At 42.5% G+C, this 24849-nt stretch overlaps 1 protein-coding gene across 2 annotated transcripts in view; it reads right to left on the minus strand.

Moving 5' to 3' along the window:
* Positions 1 to 24849, minus strand: part of KIF5C (kinesin family member 5C) — a 151283-nt gene that overhangs the window by 58307 nt on the left and 68127 nt on the right. For both annotated transcript variants that reach the window (XM_029934612.1, XM_029934611.1), the window contains exons 5-11: positions 23747 to 23795; positions 23414 to 23469; positions 22641 to 22728; positions 16502 to 16626; positions 13773 to 13877; positions 13263 to 13411; positions 2323 to 2471 (exon numbers count right to left, since the gene is read on the minus strand). In XM_029934612.1, coding sequence (XP_029790472.1) covers positions 2323 to 2471; positions 13263 to 13411; positions 13773 to 13877; positions 16502 to 16626; positions 22641 to 22728; positions 23414 to 23469; positions 23747 to 23795 — 721 coding nt within the window. The remainder of the gene's footprint in view (positions 1 to 2322; positions 2472 to 13262; positions 13412 to 13772; positions 13878 to 16501; positions 16627 to 22640; positions 22729 to 23413; positions 23470 to 23746; positions 23796 to 24849) is intronic.

Here is a 24849-nt window from a genome sequence, read left to right on the forward strand (position 1 = left end):
TCAACGACTGCAGCCTTATCCCCGGAAGACCACCCTTGTTCCTGGCCCTCCTCCCACCCTCTCCACTCACTTCTCCAGTACAACCAATGGATCTTCAAAAATGCATTTCTTATCATACGATCTTCAGCTTAATATCCTTGAAGGGCTTCTCACTGCCTCCCGGATAATGACCAAAATCCTGAAGAAAGACTATTCAGCCCGCACAGGGCATGCTTGCCTACCCCTCCCATCCAGCTCAGGCCAGTAGTGCCTCACCCCAGCTCACCACACTGGCCTTCCTGCTGCTTCCCCCCATCAGGGAGCCCCTCAGGGATGCTGTCAATGCGGCTCCCTCCATCCTGACCCTCACTTCTACCTTGGCGCTCCTAACTGCTTTGTTTGTCTCAGATCTTATTCCCCAGGTCACTTACCGAGGGAAACCTGCACTGGCTCCCAGGTCAACCTCTGGGCCCCTGTTATAATACCTTTTAGTACCTTATACTTCCCCTTTGAGGTATGTGGCACAGACATGTTTGTTGATAGTGGCTGAAGTCTGCCTCCCCCATCAGACTATAAGCTCTTTAAGGGCAGAGACCATGACTGACAGCTCAAACTTCTCCACTCCAACACTGGATTAGACACATGTTTATGTAACATATGTTTATGGAAGTCTATCACGTGCCAGAAACCGTACATGAATTTCCCCCAATTATGTACTTAAGGGCTTGTACAGGATCTCACCCTGTAGGACATGGAAAACAGTGTATTTCTGGGTAGAGCTGCAAGGCGCATGGAGCCGGACAAACAAAACGATGCCAGGTGAAAAGTCCAAAAGCAAGGCGAGAGTGCCCGGGCAAGAGGGGGAGTTGGGCAAACTGGGCGGCAGACCGCCCCCCGAGGACAGAGCTGGTGGAGGGAGAGAAAACTGCAGGGTGAGCACCTGGCAGGGGACAGGAGGGAGCATAAAAAACAAGGCTAGCTGCCCACTCCACGGTGTTCCAAGGCCAGTCGCCCTCACTTTACCGAAAGGCTTTACTGAATGTTCCAGTTGCCCAGCAGAGAACTGACCCGAGAGGCTCCCAGAAATAGAACAAAATTTCATACGGCCACTCTCCGCCTTGCCAACCACCCCTTCTCACTTTCCTACTCCTGCCAAACTGCAAGGAAGCACGCACGGGCCCCAGGTGCTGAATTATTCAATTATTCTAGCAGCTTTCAAAACACGTGTGCAGCTAGAAAATCTCCCAAAAAGAAAAGAATTGTGTTATTTAGGCCACTAGGTCACTCCTTGTACCTCTCTTGGATCCTGGTTTGCCTCACAATTGTTTTTCAATTCAATAGTAGGTCATTGACACCCACCTTCCTAGCAAAACACAGTGGCAAACACAGACTCCCGAGACGGTCTGCTGCTAACTGTGCAGTTTCAGTCACAAACAGGCGGCTCCCATCCTGCATGGCGGCCCCCGGGCTCCTACGCTCCCCCGAGCGGAGGTCAGCCGCAGGGCCTCAAATACGCAGTGGACACGGCAGCAAAGAATCTGCACCTCCAACTACCCACTGTGCCCCTACACACACACCCACCTGCCTGTTTCACTTAAAATTTTTAAAATTTAAAAATTTTTAAAAACTAAAAAAGATATCTACCTTCTAACTCCATCACAATGCTAAAATTTCCAAAATAATCTGCCCGCACTTGGATCTGGAAACCCCTCTTCAACGCCTCACCCACAACCCACCCACCCAGTGCATGTCAGCTCTCGGAGATATTTTCTTCGAGTAGAACAAACCAAAGAAAATGTCTTTGAGGGGGAAAAAAAAGCTAGTCACGAAACAAGCCTGTAAGACTCCATTTTAGCACAGAGCTTCTTGAAGAGCCGTCTATTTCGGGCTCTGAAGAAGCAGACCATGAAGATCAGTTGCCCCCCCCCCCCAAATGCAAATATTTGCCAGAGGGGACTTTTAACCTCAAATCAATTATAAAACTCACAGAGGAGAGAATGACATTTTTCATTTAATCAAAAGCAATCTGAGCCACAAAGTCTCGGGCACTGCCCTCTGAACCTCAAACATGGCTACCGGAGAGAAGTACAATAATAAGATAGAGGAGCATCTCACTGAAAATAGATTAAGGCAACTTTGCAAATAGTCACTTGCCCACACTGAGCACGCACGTCAGCCGAGTGACGGGGTCGGGCGGGGAGTCGCTCATTCACACAGGTTGTTGCAAAGCAGGACCGAGCGCCCCCGCAGCCCCCCTTCCCTGGTGTCCCAGGATGCCAGCCGTCGGGGGGGAAAAGGAAAACACAGGTTCATGCCTCCTTCTTCCTCCCCATTCTTCCTCACCGTTTCTCCATCTGTTTAGCTCCATCTCCAGATGCTGAATAACATTCTTCAGAGTCTTGTTTTTCTCTTTCTCTTTTTCATACTTCTTCTTCCACTCTTCCGCTGTCAGCTCCAGGTTCACAGAGACTGTATTCTTGATGGTCTTAGCCCTGAGGGCAAAAACAGAAGGGAAAAATTCTGAGGGTAGCTATTAGCATTAACTAAATCGTGAATACAATTTAAGGCTCAAATGCTTTCCCATCAGAAGGCTGGGACTGGGGGGGAGGGGGGCAGAAAGGGTCCTGGGATCTGTCCCCCTCCTACCTGCCCTGCAGGCTCCACACTCACCATCTCCTTTTCTCCTTTACCTCCTGCCAGTCTAAATCCCAGGGGCTTTCATTTGAACCATCTCCCAGGGCCATCTCTCTCTCTCCCTGTTCTGTGTTCTCAGCCCTGACTTATGGTGCTGGTCTTTCTCCAGCATTCAGCAGCCTCCCCTAAGCATCTGGCACACGCCTGCAAGGTCCATCTTCCTAAAAAAGAGTTTCTTTTCTACCCTAACATTTATGAAAAACACTGGGGTTTACGAAGACAATGGGGGCCAAGTCTGGGGCCTTGAAGAGCTTACGGTTTCTCACATCAACAAATACACAGACTGAAGTAATGTAATCAGTTTGGTCCCTACAATCAACCCTGATGTATTGAATACATGTCAACACATGTTTCCCAAGACAGGCGGGTCACTTAGCTGCTTTAGGCCAGCCAGGTAAAACCAAGGCTCCCTGTTGAGCACATGCCTCTGTCATAGGCCGTTGTCACCATGTAGGAGTGGAGGGTCCACTGCTCTCAGTTCGTCCCACTCTTCAAGGAAAGTCAGAAGTTGATAATTTTATTTGTATCTCCTAGTTTAAAACAATTTTTTCAAAATAATGTGTGAGGCAAACGAAGATGTCTAAGGGCCACCATCTTGTCATTTCTAGTTTGAGAGATACAGTGAATTTTAGGGCCACAGGGGGATGTGATGCCACACTGGATGTCTGGACAGTTACTCAAGGGAAACCAGATGAGAGCAAAGGCAGAACAGCTCTGGCTGATACTAAAAATGACATGATTCACCCGGTTCTGTACAGAAATGAACATACAAGCAGACTCGCCGAATTGAAAAGTGAATTGACCACGGTAGAATCCCACTTCCTCTTCTTAAGAAGGCAGCAAGCTCATTTAAAAATGTGATGTACTGTTTTATTTGCTATTCGCTTTTCCACTTTAAACTCCCACAGGTTCTTGTACTGTCATATTTGCCGGCATTATCTGATGTGTGATTCAGGTTAATTACTGTTGTCATGAAATGCCATTTTGGACATGATTTCTATTTCAGTGAGAGAAATTCACCAGCCCTCACCAGGGCTACAGATTTCATTCCAAAAATTAATTCCTGAAGCAGACAACTAAATAACCCAACTGTCAAAAGAGGAGCTAAATGATTTTGAGTGTTAAGACTTCACTTAAGAATTAGTAAAATTCTCCCTTGTTCACTGTGGCTTGAGGCTGCTGTCCCCAGAAGTGCTTCAACTCTAATTTTTCAAATAGCAGCAATTTTATTACTACTTTCAGTCTATGCCAGCTTGAGATTCTCACCTCTCCTTCTAATATCCTCCGCCAGCGGCGTGGAAGCTTCTCCGTGCAAACACTGACACTGCAGCATGTGTTATCAACTCAGTAAGTCAAAAAGTGAAAAATGACCTAAGGCTAAAATGCTTGTGGGCATTGAAGGTAACACTTTGAGGCTACTGGTCTCACTTTTTAAATCATAAAGTGTCTCTTGACGATGTCCAGTGATACCAGAAAGAGAAGGATAAGGCTTTCATGCTATATTCAGGCAGGTTTAGCCAGAAGTACACTGTTGTGAGCAGACCCAGCAAGGTTACCACTGGTGTAATTGATCCTCATTCTCAAAATTCCTTTAAGCTGTTCAGAAAATTCTTTTTCTTCCACTTTCACAGTAATCAAGGTATTGGCATGAAACAGATGGCCCATTCTATTGCATGATTTGGGAAGAGTTTACCAAAGGTATGAAAAGGGTGTTGGGAAATAACAATGAATAATGTGTGTGCCCCAAACTACTGGTGTGAGGCCATTACCACGCATAGGCTGAAGGGGACACAGAGAAGGTGGTTGCCCACTAGCTTCTGTAACAGCCTTAAATCTGAGGACAAAGCCAACCCAAAGTGACCCTGCAGGGAAAGAGCCAAAAAACCAATACCCTGACCTCACTTTCTTCTCTTCTGATCACCTGCCATGTTCCTTCCCATTGGCAGAGCCTAACTAACCTCTCTGTCAAAGTCAAGAGAGCCCACTGCAATTGTCCAAACAGGCCCCTGTCCCAGGGCCCAGAGCAGAGCAGGGATGGTACAGAAATGACCCACAGGAGCAGTTGGAAAATATAAATCCCAACTCTCATTTGGAACTCAGAACAACGGTGGGAACTCTGCCTCGTGCTACTGTCCTAGATCATCTCGAAGAGAACGGTGGCATCCCAAATGCCTTTCCATCCACTAAAGCGAGAATAGGAAGAAATCAGTCAACATTGATGGGAAAAGATGTCAATCCTTCCCAGCATTGTTCTATAGGTTTTAAATAATCTCAAATAAAATTATAGGAGGCTTGCATATATGTTTAGAAATCAACAACCTGATTCTAAAATTTATGAAGAAATGTGAAAAGCTAAGAATAGCAAAGACAATTTGGAAACACTAAGCTAAAGAATAGGATATCAGCACTTATTATACAGTCAGAATAATTAAAAGTGACTGAATAGTCCAGAAACATTAGAAAAGAAACAGAATGGATCATCCAGAAACAGATACTAGCCTACAAAGTCATCTGATTTATACCCCGGTGTCCATACAGCACAATGGGAAAGGATAGTCCTTTCAATACATGGTGCTGGAGGAAGGGGGTACATGTGACCTTTCTCCACTCCCCTAATACCATATAAAAATTCTAATCCAGGTAAATCATACATATGAATGTGAAAGGTAAAACAATAAAGCCCCCTAGAAGAAAACAGGAAAACATCGTTAAGACCTTGTGGTAGGTAAAGATTTCTCAATAGGACATAAAAGTAATGACAAATTTGACTCAATTAAAATTAAAAAACTTCTCTTCATTAAAAGTCACCATCAAAAGACTTAAAACATAAGCTACAAAGTGGAAGATGATATATGTGATAAATTTACCTGGTAAAAGACTTACCCAAAGTAACTCCTATAAATCAATAAAATCAAAAGCAGACAACTAGTGTAAAAACTGGCAAAGATTTGAAAAGGCACTTCGCAGAAGAAGTGTCAATAAATATTCTCAAAAAGGACACCTAACATCATTAGCCATCAGGGAAATATAAAATAAAATAGTAAGATATCTTCTCACACCCAACAGAATGGCTAGAAATTTTTAACTGATAATACCAAGTGTTGGTGAGAATATATAGAAACTATAACACTCAGGATTATTCCAGGCATTTTGAAAGCTCTTTGTATTTTCTGCTAACGCTGAGTATCTATACCTGTGAGCTAGCAACTCCACTCCTAGATGTATTACCAACAGAAATGAGGACAAATATTTACCTATGACAATGTCATACTAACTTCATTTATAATATCTCCCAAAAGAAAACAGTCTAAATGTCCATCAACAGAATGGATACAATATATGCTATATTCATACAATGAAATACAATATAACTATGAAAAATGAAACTACTACTACACTTAACAACGTAGTGAATTTCAAAGATACAATGTTACATAAAAGAAGCCAGACACAAAACAGTAGTGTATGTTATTATTTATATAGAGTTCAAAGATAGGCACTAGTAATCTATGTTGACAGAAATCAGTATGACAACCTTGAAAGCTTGGGTATTGACCTGAAGGGTATACTAGAAAGGCTTCTAGGATGCTGGGTAATAGTTTCATGTGTACATATATTCATTTTATGTATGCATTTTATTGTATGTATGTTACAGTCGACAAAAGAAAAGTTAAGAAAAATAAAGTGACATAGAAAGAAATTAAGTCAGATACAAGAATTTCTAGATCATGGAATAAACTAGAGTTGCTAAGAGAGATACCTGAATCTCTGTGCCTGGAGTTTTCCTTTAAATAGAACAGTCTATCTAAGATGTTGAAACGAACCTCACAAAACGGAATAAAGAATGTCTCAGTCTCTCGGTCCCATAAAAGAATTAGAGTCAAAAGACAGTGAACATCTATAATCTCTTTTGCTTTTTACCATGAACTTCAGGAAAATTACAGAATAGAAGAGCCTAATCATTAGGTCCTATCTAATTTGGCAGTTCACAGTTCCCTTTCCTTTTGGGTAGATGTTTAGCTCGTTGCCAGCAGGGTGGGTTGGGTAGTGGTCAACTTAGTTTTTTGCCTTGCCCACTTTAGAGCATATGCAAGTGACTTCTAACTCTTTGCTCTTTTATTTTGGTTTTCCATATACTTTCGAGCTATAATCACACTAAACATTATATCTGGACCCTGTTCAAATATAGTGAATCAACATGGATCTTGAACATTCAAGGACTGTGTGATAGACATAAGCCAGGGACTCATGAGTACATACACATGTGCATTTACTCTTCAACCTGAAAGAATTTCAAGTAGCTTATAAGGACACATAAAATCAACAGGACAGCAGATAATGAAAAACGTTCCTAAGGCAGGTTTTACGATTTTGCCTAGCTGAAGCTATGTAGCCATAGTGATACCACCGAGCCCTATAGTTCCTGGGAGTTTATCTCTGTGATATAGGAAAACAAGCCAGTAATCTGCAGGAGCCTTACTCTAGCCATAAATATACTGCTCATTCATCATCTTTATAGGTCAATCTCACCATAACAACATTTGATTAATCCTGGTGTAACTTGATCACTCACAAAGGAGCAGAGAAGTATCTTGAGTCTTCATTTCCAAAGACCCTCAGGTCTTTCAACCAGAGCCCCCAAGCCACATATAGAAATAAAAGCCTATTCCATAAATTATATCCATAGCAGACACTGAGCAAAACCCTAGCCAAAGGCTACTCAGGGAAACACCTTAACTAACCTCAGATATAGATCCCCAAACCAAGACCCATTCAGCACAAATGAGCCAAATTTTGAGGGTGTGTAGTTATCAGGGTATCTGTTTTGCAGTTTTTCTTTGTTTCTGCTTGCTTTGGAGACTCAAACACTACTTAAATAATATATGATCCAGACTTGCCCCAGGTATAATATTTCCTTTCCCCACAGGAAGGGAACAGGACCCAGTTTTTAACAGATCACAATGCTAATGAAGTTAGCCACCTTTAAAGAAGGCAGACCAAGCACAGCAAAGAGCAGAGGCCACGGCACATCTTCTGTCCAGATGCCCAAAGGGAGACAGTCAGAAAAGGATTCTTTTAGACACACTCCCCTAAGGAGTGTCCCTGAGCATTCTGCCATTTCCTGCCCAGCACCTCCAGGGCCCTCTGTCACTAAATTCGCAATTTACATGTTCAGAAGCACACGTCTAGGCATCTAGGACTGCCAACCATGTCCATTTCTACCTCCTTGGTTAACCCCATGGGTGACAACACTCCACAGGCATTCTCATAATTTGGCACTTGAATCAAGCCCTTATTGAAGAAGGGAGTTGTAGAACTACTTGGTTCACATCATTCCGCATGATAAATCCCATCCCTACCCAATTCCTCAATAACTGCCTATACTTGTACTTTCTGGCCATAGTCCGTTCTAAATGATACACACGCTACATATCACTGGAATTTCTTTTCTCATTACTTTGACCCCTCTGGGAAGAGCCAGAAAGATGTTTGTTCTTAGCATCTCCCCAACTGTTTGGTTTCAACATTCTTCTTCTTTCTCCAGGTGTTTAGGATAGTACTGGCATTTGAACAAGGAGCTCCAAACAACCTCACACCTTCAACGTACAGACTACCTCTGTAATGTGTGACTCTGAGTGGTGAACGGTGTGACAGACAGATGGAGATCCTCCTACTGTGGGGTGGGAGGAGGTAGCCTAGCACCCTTCCCCATCAGTCAGGGTTCTCCAGAGAGACAGAACCAGTGACACAGGTATAGGAATAGATAGATTCATATATATATATATATATATATATATATATGTATATATGTATATACACACACATATATATATGTATATATGTATATACACACACATACATATATATACATCCATACATATATATCCATCCCTATATATATATATATACACACACACATACACATATATCTGATATATATGTATAAGATATACCTTAGATTTCTGTATTTCTCACATGATTGCAGAGACTGGAAAGTCTGAAAGCCACAGGGCAGACTGGCAGTGTCAAAACTCATATTATGGAGAGTACCCATATTATGGAGAGTAATGTGCTTTACTTAACATCAACTGATGGTAGATGTTAACCACATCTACAAAATACCTTGATGGCAACACCTAAATTAGTCTTTGGTTAAGTAATTGAGGACTAGAGCCTAGCCATGCTGACACATAAAATCATCAAACCTTCTAATGTGCTCAAAGTCCCAGGTCCCTCATAAAACACCTAACCTTCTTCTGGAAACATGACTGATGCAAAGCACCTTCTCATTTCCTGGTGAGGCCATTACCTTGCTCCTGAGTGAGGATGATATAGGGAAGGAAAAATTAAAAAGCTCCAAATTTTGTGTCTTTCTAAAAGCTCCAGCCTCCTGAGAAACACTAAGGAATTACTGATTTGGATAAGGATTTGGCATCTGGTTAAACGTCCATCACCCACAGTATGCCTCCCTCCAAAAATCAACCTTATTGGTGTTCTAGCAACAGATGTGTCAACAGGGGATGATCTGAGTCTATTTTCACTTTATGTCACAAAGGTAGCCTAGGGTCTCCCTTCACCAAAGTGTTCGCTCTTACCCTTGCAGATAATTTGTTGTCATGCTCTGATGACATGAGTTTTGCATGCACACCACTCAGGACTAATGCAGCTGTCACAAAACTGGGCAAGAGGTGGCAAATTTTGAAAAAAAAAAAAACACACAGCATAAAAAGTAGACTGTTACTTTCCCTAAATTATCAACTCTCTTTCCACATTCAACGTACAAATAAAGCCTTTGATTTATTCATGCTACATCAATCAAAAGTCTTAGTGCCAAAGATGTGCTGATTTAGGCTTTCTCCAAACTGACTGGCCTGCCCCTTGGAGTCTTTACTACCCCAAATCAAGGTACATTAAATAGGCTTCCAAGATAATTGGGTGATTCAAGTTCATACTTGTAAAACTGACAACAATCCTTTTCGAATAGTGCCATGAAAGTTCTTTGGAAGAGTAATTAAAGACTAAAATATAAAATGCTGGAAGCTAAAACAAAACCAAAAAAAAAATCAATAAAAGTGCTCTAATTTGAGTACCTTCTCCCTTAAAAGCAGGAAATGTTCTGTTTCCCCACAGTCCAGCTTTTTGACTCTGGGCTGCCTGGAAATTCAAGAGTTCCCTCTCAAATAGATTAAAAGCTCTCTGAGAGCACAGCAAACGCCTTCTGTTCCTTGACTAGCATAAAGCTGGGCACTTGGGGGCTAACTGGCACAGGTCTGATCAAATTGAAGAGCCAGAATTCACCACTGAAACCAATAAACAGGTAATGTGCATTTTTCCCCTTTTAATTCCAGGACCTAATCTAGAATCCTAAAGTAGTGCTGACTTGGTAGAGTGCCCTCAGGCATTTGGAGATTCTATCATGTTTCCACTGCTTCAAAGGACATACTATTGTTTTATTCAGTGCATCAATACAATAAAATAGCCTAGCAACAAATATGGACTTTCTTCATGCCCTTGAAAGGAGCACATAGGAATAATGAAGGAATCTTGTATAGCCCTAAGGTCTGACCACCCCTGCAACAAGAGTATAATGAATGCTCGTTACACTGACTCTGAGATGTGCCCAGCAGTCTTTTCTGAATTCAAAGTGCTTAATCTCATTAGCTATCAGATACCATGTCTAATCCGATGTTCAGACTCCTGTCTGCCGTGTAATTGGGTTCAATGCGTATATTTAACAATAGAGCAGGTATTGGCCCCACAGAGAAGTTAGAGGTCCTAGAAGTATCCATTAACTAACTCAGGGATAGTGGGAGAGGAACAAAACCTCACACCTTTCTAATTATAGGCTGGAAAACAAACCAGATCTAAACCTAACCAAACTTCTGTACATAATAGTTCAGCACCTACCCTAATGTTCTAAGGAATCCTACACAATAAGCCTTTGATTCATCCATTCATTCATTCATTCAATAAGCATTGATTTCATGACCCTCTTTCGCACACTGAGTTGTGCTGGCTGCTTGTTGGGACAACTGATGCAGAGGATAAACCCAGTCCCTGCCCTCATGGAGCCCAGTGTCCACATGAATCTCCTAAAAGATAGCAGACCAACCTATTCCAGTTGAAAAGATAATTGACATTTTACTTTTATTTCCTGGAGCCCCAAATTAGTATCAGTATTTCTTCAGTCTTTCATTTCAGAAACTTAATTCTAACTCTACCTCACTCAGTCTAGCCCCTTCCATCCCCATCCTGTCCCATACATTCCGTTCCATTCAGAGCAGCCCCATCCATTCTGTGACTTGCCCAGACTGAACACTGTTGAAGATGGAGGAAAAGGAAAATCTACAATCACTGAACACCTATTACGTGCCCGCCACCCTTGTGCTAGGTAAAAACTGAAGCAACTCATTAATCCTCCCAACAACTCTCAGAGGGAGGCGTTATATTTCTCCCTACAGACAAGGACAGAGTCTCGGAGAGAAGTAAACAAGAGAAGGGAATGGATCAGTAGCAGAACTTGGCTTCAAAATAGACTTACTGACCCCGAGGCCTGTGCTCATCAAGGTTCCTGATCAAGCAAGCAGCCTGCATATAAGAGGTTATGGGTCCAGGGGCACCTGGGTGGCTCAGTCAGTTAGTCATATGATTTTGGTCAGGTCATAATCTTGTGGTTTATGAGTCCAAGCCCCGTGTCAGCTCTGTGCTGACAGCTCAGAGCCTAGAGCCTGCTTCAGATTCTGTGTCTCCCTCTCTCCCCCTCCCCTGCTTGTGCTCTGTCTCCCTCTCAAAAATAATCAAACATTTAAAAATATTTTTTAAAAGAGGCTGTGGGCCACATATTATTGTCCCCATCCTATGTCATCCTACACATACAGTCATTTCCTGGCTATGTGGACTCAGGCGCAGTATCTACCAACTTTGAGTCTAAGCCTCAATGTCATCCTCTGCACACAGGTGAAGTCAGGCCCACCTGGTAGATCTACTATGCGGACTTGACATTCCTGGCATGTGCTCAGCCCTAAAAAAAACAGCCAGCAATAATGATGATGCTTGACGATTGCCTCAGGAAAATCAGAAAAAAGAGGAAAATCGTTTGGATTTACAGGCTCTTCCTAAAGACAGCTGCAAATGCCCACTCACAACAGCAACCCTGAGACAGATACCTAAGCCCTGGGACAATGCCAGCTTGTAACGAATCAGATTATTTTTGCTTTGCATGTGAGAAACTTTTTTAAAAGAGGTATTTCCTCCATAAATGCATTTGGTGCTGGTCTGCTCAAACATGTCTTCAGAGAAAAATGTTAAAGCTTAAGATGAAGAGACCGGGAGAGACAGGACAGGCCAGACAGTCACCATGGGGGGGGTCTGTATTTCCTATACACAGATACTGGCTTCTAAGTATCCCATGTGTGACCCTTGAGAAAAGTAGGTGCTATCCTGCTGTAATTCACGGACCTAAGCATTTGACTAATCAAGGAAGTGATCTGAGAAGTAAAGGACCCAAATCCAGTTTAAAAGATAGATTAGTTCTACAACATTTTGATGTAATTATTATTTATTTAGACATCCCACAGGTGCCATGACTGAGTAATTCTATGTTCTGTTGTGGGCTCAGGAAATGACTGGGATTTAATGCAGTTTAAACAAGTAGTAACAATTTCCTGTGCAGAATGCCCACCCCCATCTGTCCTTTCTCCAGGAGTCTTAAACTATGTCTCAGGCATAACCACACATCACATTCCCTGGAGGAAGCTGGGAGGAGAGCTCTGGGCATCCATTTACAAATAAGGCAGCTACAGTTCAAAGACTAGTGACTTGTCTGAAGATTGTACAGCTGTTCAGGATTGAAAGGCACTAGAATCCATATGCTGAACTGATGCTGAGGGACCATGGCTGAAGGAGGTGGGCCCTGGGCTGTGGGAGGGCTGGGCAGGAAGGTCAGGAAGGCATGCCCTAACTCACACACGGAAGTGTTGTCTCAGGATTAGTGTGGTATCCTGCTGCCCAACTGTTAGCTCGCAGAGATCCAGGAAGTCTACTTGGACAATTCTGAAGGTGGGAAGATGGCGGCCACCTTGCCCTCCCCTGAGTATACATTGTGTGCTTCCTGCTCCCAGGGTTAGTATGAGGATTTCCTTTGGCCCCTTTTATATTTATGCAACTACTCTACATTCATCCAAGTTTCTGGTTCTATCAACTCAGCAGTTGATCCCAAACACTGGAGTGAAAGGCAGGTATCAGTCTTGAACTATATACACTTAAAATCCTGTAAACCTGTGAGACTGAATTCCACAAAGAACAAAAGCAATACCCGATTGAATTACTAGCAATCACATCTATACTAAGTCTGAGCATCTTTATTAAATATCATAGCCCTGATTGGCTATACTTCTGCCCAATATTTTAAAATTTAGTTATTCATCGGCCTCAATGAATGATGACTCAAGTTTACAGGCATTACCTGCTAGATACCATTTAGTAACAGGCTGCTTGCCCCCTCGGTCTACTTTCTCAGGGACAGCCCCTCACTACTCGCTCTAACACCTGAGACCCAGCTCAGAGCATGGGAATGAGACTACACCCACCTTTGCCCAAACATCAGTGTTGACTTGGTCTCAGCCTCATTGAAGACAGAGGGAGAGCAGCAAATAACGATGGTTGTCCTACAGTTCCCACCCAGAGAGTCCTGAAGAATCCGAGTCATCTTGCTGTCCCGGTAGGGCACGTGTGTCTTCTATTTAGGAAAAGAAGAAGTATTGGCTGTTACAGTCATTGTCCATTCAACGAAGAAACATAATGTTGGAGACACTGGGCTTAGAAACATGTGTGAAATAAGAATTTGTTGCCCGGTCTTTGGATCTGGCTAAAGTTCAGAGGGCCCATTCGGGGACCTGGTAATAGGAAATCAGCGCCATCACTCATACATTTTAATGGACTAGATCTCCCAGTAGGCAGGGTATCTACAGCCAGGATTCCCTCTGTCCTTTCCCAAAGAAAAATAAACAAATCTCTTGGGCATGTGGCAAAGAGAATATCCAGACCCAAAAAGAGACTTCTCATAATTTCGTTTCATAGATGGGGACAGGATCACTTACTGTCCCTTCTGCCAAGGCAGAGATCACATTTCCAAGAGCAGACAAAGATTTATTGATATTTTTAGCTTCGTCGAGAACAGCTCCCTCGGCACCCGTCTTGCTGACCTACCAGAGAGAAGAGAAAGCAGTGAGCTGCACACCACAGCAAAAGCACAGAGTAGAAAATTCCAATTCACAGGAGGGCAGAAGGCTGGCAGTTGAGGGACATAGATGTGAATCCTCTTGGAACACAAGAAAAAAATAAAAGTAAGTAAGAATCACATTGATCAAACCTTCCCTTGTGCCTGAGGCTAGGGACGTGTCCCCTCCTGTCATTTTCCTCTCAATTAGGTTTTAGGAGAATGGCTGACGTGCCTCAAGGGGTGGAGCTGGATGGATCCCTGGGGGACATCCATCCAGGGGAACCAGGCTCTGCTGTGCTGTCACAGGGCCGGGGCCCCGCAAACCTAAGCGACAGCCTCTGCACCAGGGGGAGCCAAGGGGAACTCCTGAAGTGAAAACATCCTGGCTACGGTAAGTGGAAATATTGGGGAAGTGTCAATTATGAGCTCCAACTTCAGGCAAGGGACTAGAGGTGGCAGGAGCTGTCCAGACTCCGTCCCCTCCCTTACTTACTCCCAGAGCAAGAAAAAAGGGAACAATCATCCAAAAGGGAAGATACCTGGGGGCATCAAAGTCAAGAGAATGTCTGTTACATTGTGCATTTGTCTCTTCTCTGCAGCCACAGGGACCACATGCAGCTTCTCTTCTGCTGTGCTATCACTGACATTTTTATATGACAGCATCTGCTCTAGGAAGAGAGCAGTTTTCAGATGCTAGGGAAACGGAACGCAACGCAATTCGTAGCTCTGCTGACTGGACAAACAATGCAGGCTGAGCAGCTGCTCTCTGAAGAAAGGAAAGCAGGGAAGTGATTTTACACTGCGCAGAGACCGATTTTAATTATGAATAAAGGAGAAACTCCTAATGATAGGAATGAGTGCACGTCTAGCAGGAGGTGTTTTCAAATACGACAGATATTCATCTCTGAGAACTGTCTGCTGACAGAGAAATAATACAGCTGATGGGTCACAAATAGTAACAGCCCATTCACACAGTCTTGTTTAAGGTGCTTTCAAACGTGAGCATCTTCACTCCATGAAATATGCAAGGCGGGTGCCAGTGCCTTCCTGTTACAGACAAGGGAAAACTGCGCTCCAGAGATGCCCGATTGCCAACTCAAGCGAAGAATGCATTTAGGGGAGTTAGGGATTAGAGCCCAGAGTTCATTCTACTAGATCACACGGACACATCCATGTGGACACATCGAGGGCAAAGGAAAATGGATGTGAGCCAAAGAAACAATGTGCAGGACCGTGACATTAAAATGTCCCACCAGTATCTGACACTGTGCAGGGGACAGGCCTCCACACTGAACTGCCAGCTTTAGGCTTTTTCCAGCTGCAGTGAGGCCGCAGAGACTCATCTACGTGCTCTAAAGGGAAAGAAGAGCAAAGGGGCCACTGGGCTCTCTCTCCAGACCAGCAAAGCGCGGCCTGGTTGCCAGCGGTTAGCCTAGAACTAAGCAATGCTGCTCCGTATTCCCATTCCGGTGTGTTGTCTCTTTAATTCAAGTTACAAGCCTGTACCAGTAAAATATTAAGTTCCCAACCAGAAAATTTTCTAGGAACATTCAGATGACACTCCACTCACAGCTTTACACATGCTTACAGGAGAACATTTCCAGTAGCCATTACTTCCATGGACGTTAGTGGCCGTAACTTGGGAAGATAGCAACTCACTGGTGGGGGGCAGTAGGTGTGATCAACTAGGCGGGAGACAGACCAAGCTTTAGGGCTGGCCCTGATGGGGACAGTCAGCACGAGTTCACCAGTGACGGAGTCCACACAGTATTGTGCACAGGGACTGGCTCTGTGATGTCCACCCAAGGGGAGCAGTGCCCCAGCCAGGGTGTGGCAGCGGAGCCTCTGGGAATGCTACAGAAGTGAGGCTAGGGGAGGGCAGGCAGGAGGCTGGGCAGGGGCAGGCGGGAGACTGGGCAGAGGCAGGCGGGAGACTGGGCAGAGGCAGGTAGAGGGGCTCTGGAGAGCCCATCTGGTCTAGAGTATGGCCTCAGCCAGTGCCTTGGAGAGCATGGGATGGAGACCAAAAGAAGCCTTGATAAAACCAGAGAAAATGCAGGGCTTTGGGCCACAACCCTGGCTCTAGGCCGACCGGTCCGAAGGAAGTGAGGCTGCCCAGAGGCCCCATCAGACCACACCTATTGCAGAGAGAAGCAGGGAATGCAGAGAGAGCCCCGGGTTCCAGAGCTTCTGTCGGCACACAAACCTGCAGACGCAGGACGGCCACAGTCCAATGGCAAAGCCAATTTCTGGCACAATATGGGATCTTCCCTTTCCTCAGAAGGTCATGTCCTTCCTGCGTCTGTACTGCTGCCTTTGCCAGGCTAAGTGCACACCAACACTTGCCTACTGTCCTCACTGGGGCCCACGTGGCACAAACCCAAAGTGGCACTCATAGCATCTCCTGTGATGTGAATATGGGCCTTCAGGACCAGAAATGAGAGGGCAGGGAAATGAAGGTTAAAAGTAATAGCATCTTGGCACAACACCAGAATTTTGAAAGCTCTTTGAAACCCGGGAATAGTAAAGGATATAAAAATTATACCACTGCACACTAAAGCAGATTAACAGGGAAATTATAGATAATACGAATAAGGAACCAATTACCTTTTCGCTCCCAGCCAAATCAACTAGATAAAGCTTCCCACTGAGCTTTTTCTCGGTCTCTACATTCTCTTGTTTAATATTGATCAGGAAGATACTGTGACTTCTAGAGCTGTGTTCATTCATGTCTGAAAAGGAAAATAGTTTACTGCTCTGCAAAGAACAGGAAGTTTAGGTAGCAAGTCACTCATCTAAAAAGCACAACAAATCATGCTTAATAGCTCCACTTTTTAAAGTTAAGTCCAGCCAATTCTCTAAAAAATTTTTTAAATTTATTTATTTTGAGAGAGAGAGAGAGAGGGAGGCAAGGAGGGGCAGAGAGAGAGGGCGAGAGAATCCCAAGCAGGCTCCACTCTGTCAGCACAGAGCCCTACATGGGGCTTGAACTCACAAATCGTGAGATCATGACCTGAGCCAAAATCAAGAGAGGCTTAATTGACTGTGCCACTCAGGTGCCCCAGTCCAGCCAATTTTTAAAAGTACCTAAAACCACTGTTTCTTTTAAAAAACAATACTTGTTCTACAAATGAAAGATTTAAAATAACTTCACACAGCAAAGAAATTAAGAATTCTAGTCAATGGTGCAAGATAACAGATTCTCTAGCTTTGTCTGAAATCCCCCATCCATGTTCCAACATCCTGCTCCAGCCTGACCCTTGGCATCAGAGAGCTCACACCTCCCTCCCCCCTCAGCTTTAGTCCCTCACCCTTTATCATCGTGGTTAGTGTTCGATGTATTCTATCTTTGTCATGTGTGTAACTCTTGCCTTATCATTCCTTTGCAAGCTTTCTTAAGGAAGGATTATGATCTTAAGGTTTAAGACTTCTTTTTTGCTTTAATACAGTTCTATAACCCATGCTAGGTGCATAGTGTTTCTGTATACTAACAATGAACAATCTGGAAAGAAAATAATTCTATTTAAAGGATCAGATTAAATATACTTCATTAGTACCAAATATAGAAATAGAAATCTTTTTGGGCCCTGATCTTTGTTAACTAGGCAGGCAGAGATCTCAGTGATGATCTTATTCAACCCCCACTAACAATCATTTCTTAAAACCGTCTTTCCAGGTGCCCTTGTCCAAGACGGCTGAAGACCAACACTAGACCTCAAAACTGTGAGTTGTCGGTACAGCAACTCAAAGAGGAATATCGGTCTCTTATCTGATATGAAGAGAACAAGGAGAATGTGGACAATGAATGGTTCCAAATGGAGTCCAACAAGGAAAAGATACGGTGTTTTGGAAAATGCTGGTACATCCATGACCTCCATGAGTCTGACATCAAGTCTGACATTCCTATCACATACTCCACTGCTGCTCCAGAAATTATAGTCCCTGAATTTGACAGAAAAGCAGCAGAGATGTACAGGGGTGGCAAAATAAGCCTGACCAATTACTTCAAGCCATTGTGGACCAGGAACATGCTCAAGTTTGGACTCGCTCGCCCCACGGGTCCGTGGCTGGTGGTGGAAATCCCCAATCTGATTCAGAAAGGTGTGATTCAGCATAAAGAAAAATGCAACCAATGAAGGATCAAGCCACTGAGGCAGGACAGAGGACCATCAATAGGCTATGTTACTGTTTTTTGTGCATTACTTTTACTCACCCAACTGCTTCCCCTCATCCTCTTTCATGGATAATTATTACTAAGTAGCTGCATCAGGCATTGTTGAAAAAAAAATAAACAACAGTATTGCTACTGAATTTCTAAGGCTACCCAGGGAGGGGGAAGACTGGGACTTTGGGAAACCAAAAGGCAATCTCTATCTCTTCCCTTCCCCAAAAGAGTAGGAGGTGCCCACAGTGGGTACAGTCTTTTTGGTTTCTGGAGATAATGCACGAATAAAAGCTGCTTCCTCAACAAAAAAAGATACTTAGGAGTAAACTTGAGACTGTATACTAAAAACTACAAAATGAGGGGCACTTGGCTGGCTCAGTCAGGAGAATATGCAATTCTTGATCAGAGAGTTGTAAGTTTGAGCCCCATCCCATGTTGGATGTAGATATTACTTAAAAAAATAAAACCTTTTTTAAATTAAAAAAAATTAAAATTACAAAATGTAAGAAGACACAAATAAATAGGTTGAAAGACTTCACATTGTGAAGATGTCAATACTACCAAAAGAGATCTAGAGATTTAATATAATCTGTATTGATATCCTAGTTGTGTTTTTTTGCAGAAATAGAATAGTCCGTCCTAAAATTCATATGGAATTTCAAGGAACTCCAAATAGCGAAGACAATCTTGAAAAAGAACAAAATTGGAGTTCTCACACTTACTGATTTCAAAACTTACTACAAAGCTACAGTAATCAAACAGTGTGGTATTGGCATAAAGGCAAACATCTAGACAGACGAATGAGAGCCCAGAAATAAACCCTCATATAAAATGGCCAAAATAATTTTCAACAAGACTGTCAAGATCACCTGCAAAAAAAAATGAAGTTGGACTCTTACCTAGGCCACATATTACTCATTCATAAAGGATCAAAAACCTACATGTAAAAGCTAAAACTATAAACCCTTAGAAGAAAACATAAGGAAAATGTCTCATAACACTGAATTAGCAATGATTTCTTGGCAATAACAACAAAACCATAAGCAACAATAATAAAAATAGATAAATTGCACTTTATCAAAATTAAAATTTTATCAAATTTTAATTATCAAATTAAATTTGATAAAAAATTATCAAAATTTTATTCATGAAAGGACAGTATCAACAGAATGAAAAGGCAACCCACAGAATGAGAGAAAAGATTTGCAAATCATATATCTAATAAGGAATTTAGATTCAGAATATATAAAGAATTCCTATAAATTAACAAGAATAAAACAACCCAATTATAAAATGGGCAAAGGACCTAAACAGACATTTCCTTAAAGACAATGTACAAATGGCCAATAAGCACATGAAAAAATCCCAACCACCAGTAATCATTAGTGAAATGCAAATCAAAACCACAATGACCTCACACTTCATATGTATTAGTATGGTTATTGAAAATAAAAATAGGGGTGGTTGGATGACTCAGTCAGTTAAGTATCTGACTCTTGATTTCAGCTCAGGCCATGATCCCTGAGCTGTGGGATCCAGCCCCGCACTGGGCTCCATGCTGATGGTAGAGCCTGCTTAAGACTGATTCACTCCCAGGGCACCTGAGTGGCTCAGTCAGTTAAGCATCCGACTTCGGTTCAGGTCATGAACTCACAGTCTGTGGGTTCGAGCCTTGTGTCAGGCTCTGTGCTGACAGCTAGCTCAGATCCTGGAGCCTGTCTTCAGATTCTATGTCTCTCTCTCCCTCAGACCCTCCCCTGTTCATGCTGTCTCTCTCTCAAAAATAAATAAAACATTTAAAATTTTTAAAATATAGGGGTGCCTGGGTGGCTCAGTCAGTTAAGCCTCCAGCTTCGGCTCAGGTCAGATCTCATGTTCGTGGGTTCGAGCCCCGCGTCAGGCTCTGTGCTGACAGCTAGCTCAGAACCTGGAGCCTGCTTCCGGTTCTGTGTCTCCTTCTCTCTCTAACCCTACCCATCTCATGCTCTGTCTCTCTCTGTATCAAAAATAAATTTAAAAAAAAACATTAAAAAAAATTTTTTTAATTTTAAATATAAAAAGATTGATTCATTCTCTCTCTCTCTCTCTCTCTCTATCTCCCTCTCTCTGCCCCTCTCCCCAGCTCGCACACTCTCACTCTAAAATAAATACATACATACAAACATAAATAACCCTTAAGAGAAACAAAAATAGAAAGTAAGAAGTATTGGCAAGGATGTGGAGAAATTGAAACTTGTGCACACTTGTCGGTGGGAATGTAAAATGGTGCAGCTACAATGGAAAATGGTATGACAATTCCCTAAAAAATTACAAGTACAATTAACATAACATCCAGCAATTCCAGTTCTGGGTGTATACCCAAAAGGACTGAAAGCAGACACTGGAACAGATATCTATACAGCCATGTTCTAGCAGCATTATTCACAACAGCCAGAAGGTGGAAGCAATACAGTGTCCACATGTCTATCTGCGGACGAAGGAATAAACAAAATGTAGTGAACATATACAGTAGAATATTAGTCGGTATTTTTAAAAGATAGGAAATGCTAACATACGCTACAAATTGGATGCACCTTGCAGACAGTATGCTAAGTGAAACTGGCAAGTCACCAGAGGACCTATATTACTCCACTTATTTGAGGCAGCAAGAGGATGGAATCCATTGAGACACAAAGTAGTGTAGTGGTTACCAGGCGTTGGGAGGAGGAAGTGTGGGGAGTTGCGGTTCGATGGGCATGGGTTTTAACTTTGGGATGATTAAATTCTGGATATAGTGGGGTGATGGTTGTGCAACATTGTGAATGGACTTAATGCTACTGAATTGTACCCATAAAAATGGTTAAAATGGATTTGCATGGACCTCAAGCACATTGTAGTATAGAGGTGGAATTTAAAGAAAGGTATTAAGCAGGCTGTGTTTTAGCTTATGGGCAAGTAATAAATTGTATCATGTATCTTGAATGTATCATAGATAAGCTGCTCTATAAAGATCGCCACTTCAGATAGCTGTGAAATTAGGTGATCAACTAGCTGTTACATAATCTTCTAATTTCTGTATAAGTCTAATTACATGAAATAGAAGGGGTTTTGATTTTTTACTTTGCTTTTCTGTTTGGAGTGTAATTGTAACTACTGTAGTGTAAATGATGGAAAATAATTGCATATGTTAAAAAAATAAATAAATAAACAGGAAAAAAAAATGGTTAAAATGGCAAGTTTAATGTTACGCATATTTTACCAAAGTGACTTAAAAACCAGCTTACCGGAATGATAAGAAAAAGAGCAGTGCTCTAGACCAACAGTTCTGAACTGAGAGGTCAAGAGGGATTGTCAAGTATGCCAGGAATAACTCATGACTAACAATAGTTTAAGAAATCAAGTAAATTTATCTATAAATGAGAGATGCTATTAGGATAAGAATATCAGGCTTACATTCTTTCAAGTATATGTGTAAGCAGAAGAAAAAGAAGTGGAATTTAACCTATACTGTATACATGTCTAGGCTCACCTATCAAATCTGCCACATACGTGATTATTGTGTGATAGTATGTGTGGAAAAGAACAGGTTGAGAATTACAGTTCTGGGTGACAGACTCATAGAGCCTCAGATGGAAGAGACTTAAAGATGCTTAATCAGTCATCCAACCAATGTCTTAATCTCTTCTATACCTTCCAGGGAACTTCCTGCCTCTCTAGGCAGCAGGCTTTAGTTGGGGCAGCTATCAGGATTAGAGAGTAGCTCCCAAAATGCTGGGTGGTCTACCATTTGGATCAAACAAAGTACACTGACTTTCTTAATGACAGCAACTTGAACACATTAAGAAATATTACATCGTCCATATGTCCCTCTCAGAGATTTTTCTCTCTTCCAAGCTAGAAATCCCTAGTTCCCTCAGCTCCTCTTCATCTGAACTCACTCTGGTTTGTCCACATCTCTCTGAATAAGACAGATGGTCGCCATCTTTTCATTGAGCCTTTACTGCTCTAACAATTTATGACCCACTTTCCTGAGGTGCATGCAAACACCGAGGAAGGCACTGCAAGAAAAACAAGCTGACCTGAACGTGCCTGTGATTAACACAGCACAGAAAAGTTTTCAATAATGCTCCCAGCTCTACTGTCTGGGTTCTTCCTTGCTTCTCCCTTTTTACAAAGGGCAGAAATCTAACATGGTTTCTTTCCACACAAATATCTGGCATATATCATTTGTTGGTTTGCATTTTTTTTTAACCTGAACAACAACATGGTTGAAATACATTTAGAAGCTGACTTTCAATCCCCTTGACTCAATTGGTTGCTTGTTTTTCCCAGGGTCCAGACAAAGAGAGCTGCCAGGGCCTGGAGAACCTCACCCGCTGTTTCCAAGAGTTCCCTGCATGGCAGACGGTGCTGCTCCCATGACTTGCCTGGCACACTTGGACTGCACACACCTGTGTGTCTGCGTCTGACCCACTGGTTTACAACCACCTTCCCCTGCGTTATTTCATGTGGACCCCATAACCCAGCCATCCTGGAGGGTGGGCAGATAGGGTTCCCTACCCTAACTCACAGGGGCGAGAACAGGACACCAAGCTTACTTACTTGTTACAGCCACGTGTCGGTTTGCTTTGCCTTCATCTATCACATCCATGACTTCCTCCGGGCTTGACACAAAGCGCTCGGTGCACCCCTGCAAAAGAGTTGGTTCAGGTTCACCGTTAAAAGACCAGAAAACACCTGTACTTTAAGACAGTTAAACATTTTCCCACTTTTCTCCTAGAGGTGCAGATTAAGAGAAAGGCTGCAGTGTTGATCCCACAACTTTTCCTCCTGCTTCTGGCTTGAATTCTATATGAAAAAGAAGTCTGAGCAAACCCTGGGGAACCCAGAAGTAAAGCATTAAAGAAATGCCAGATTTTTCCTAGATTTTTAAGTACCTGTTCATTCTCAATGGCAGTAGAAACAGAAAACAAAGGAAACCAATGACAGAAAGAGAAATGAATGAAATTTTGCTTTGCCTTCCATTCTAGTCCCCAACTTTAATTAGGCACATTCTAGACATAATCCTACAATGGGCTTCCCATACCTACAAAGTATAAGCAATTATCCTCCATATCAAAGCCTCTTGACATATGAATAATATTTGTTGACTTCTCCAATTCTTACCTTGTGTGATTAGACATCTATGGTATATTTATGGAAATATAACTGAAGAAATTAAATGTCTATTTTTTTAACCAGATGAATGTTAAATATAAGGAACATGATGAAATACCTACATACACTTTATAGGTAATATTCTGAGCATATCATGTAATAATTATGATGTCAGTGACCAGAGACAAGTCAATTACATCATCAAGTTTTCCTCATACCTTTACATACGGGACTCTGTTTTTGTCTTCATGAACAGCCAAGTTCGTCTTGGACACTACAGAGGTAATAATAATGACATGCAGAGGAGAAAAGAAAAGTTAAAGACTTTGTGTTGGGGAATAAAGAGAAATTGTTACCAAAGATAGGCAAATCTCATGTCTTTGCCATACACAAGTTGAAGCCTTGGCTGAGAATAAGCAGATAGTGGAAAGACAATAAAAGAGCTCTATACATTTTCATTAGTTCCTTAAGCAGAAGTGTTGTGAATTATTCTGGCCTCCCTGGACCTTAGTTTGCAGGACAAATAGAGGACAAACATTCAGGTTACTCACCATCCAGTAAGTCCCTGATTTTGTCCAAGTAGATCTCAAAATAGGAAACCTAGTTAAAAACAAATGGAGTTTGAAACAGAAATGCCACACTGTACTTGAAACCTATCATTTTAAAAACTCAAAGAAGCCTTTGCCGTGCACAAAGTAAAGATTCGGCCGACTCTTCCGGGCTCTCCAGCTTCCTACCTCGTCAGCCTGCTCGGCGGGCCACTCTCTGTGCATAACGGCCTCTGTGGTCTTGATTCAAGTGCTCCTTACTTTGTGTGTTGGGCAGCCACTTACAGAACAACTCTACCTTTCCCCCCATATGAGCACCAAGCAAACTTCTAGGTAGGACAACAGTTGGAACAGAAAAATCTCTTCTCAAGTAATTGTCCAAAACCAGTAGGCTTCTCCTCCTGTGTGATACAGACACCCTCACCAGACCAGGATGAAACATTCACATGAAGAAGTAGGGACTGGGATAAGGGTACTTTGCTTGCTACTATAAGAGCTCAAGGGTAACAGGGAGGGAGCTGCTGATGGTAGCCAGCTTTGGGGAGTCCAGGAAGGGTTTGAACAAAATGTAATTTAATGAAAGATATACTAGACTGCGAGGGGGAAAGGAAGCCTCCCCATCAATTATTCTCAAACTCCAGCCCCAGAACCACCGGCATCAGCATCATCCATGGATGCTGTATTTAAATTGCAGCATCATGAACCCTATCGCAGTCCTCCTGAATCTGAATCTCCAAGAGCAGGTCCTAGGAATCTGCTTCTAAGCCCCCTGGGTGCTTCTTATGTCAGCTGACATCTGAGAACAGGTTTAACTAGATATGTGATCTTGGTTTAATTCATATGTAACTGAGATGAGAGGCCTCGGTTTTCCCATCGGTCAAATGAAGCCGTTTTGCACTTGGTGATGTCAAAAATTCTGTCTGGGATTCTGCACTTTGTCTACACCTGCCTTCTGCCTCCCAGATCAACTTTGCTTTCTCTCATGTTTATGGGATTTTTTTGAAACCTAAGCAAAAATAAAATAAATTTTAAAAAAAAGAAAAAGAAAAAGAAACCTAAGCAAAGGAATAAACGGGTTGTTAAGGAAGGAAGAAGGTAAAAAAAAA

Source organism: Suricata suricatta, chromosome 3 (assembly GCF_006229205.1).
Source record: "Suricata suricatta isolate VVHF042 chromosome 3, meerkat_22Aug2017_6uvM2_HiC, whole genome shotgun sequence".
Taxonomy (NCBI): Eukaryota; Metazoa; Chordata; class Mammalia; order Carnivora; family Herpestidae; genus Suricata; species Suricata suricatta.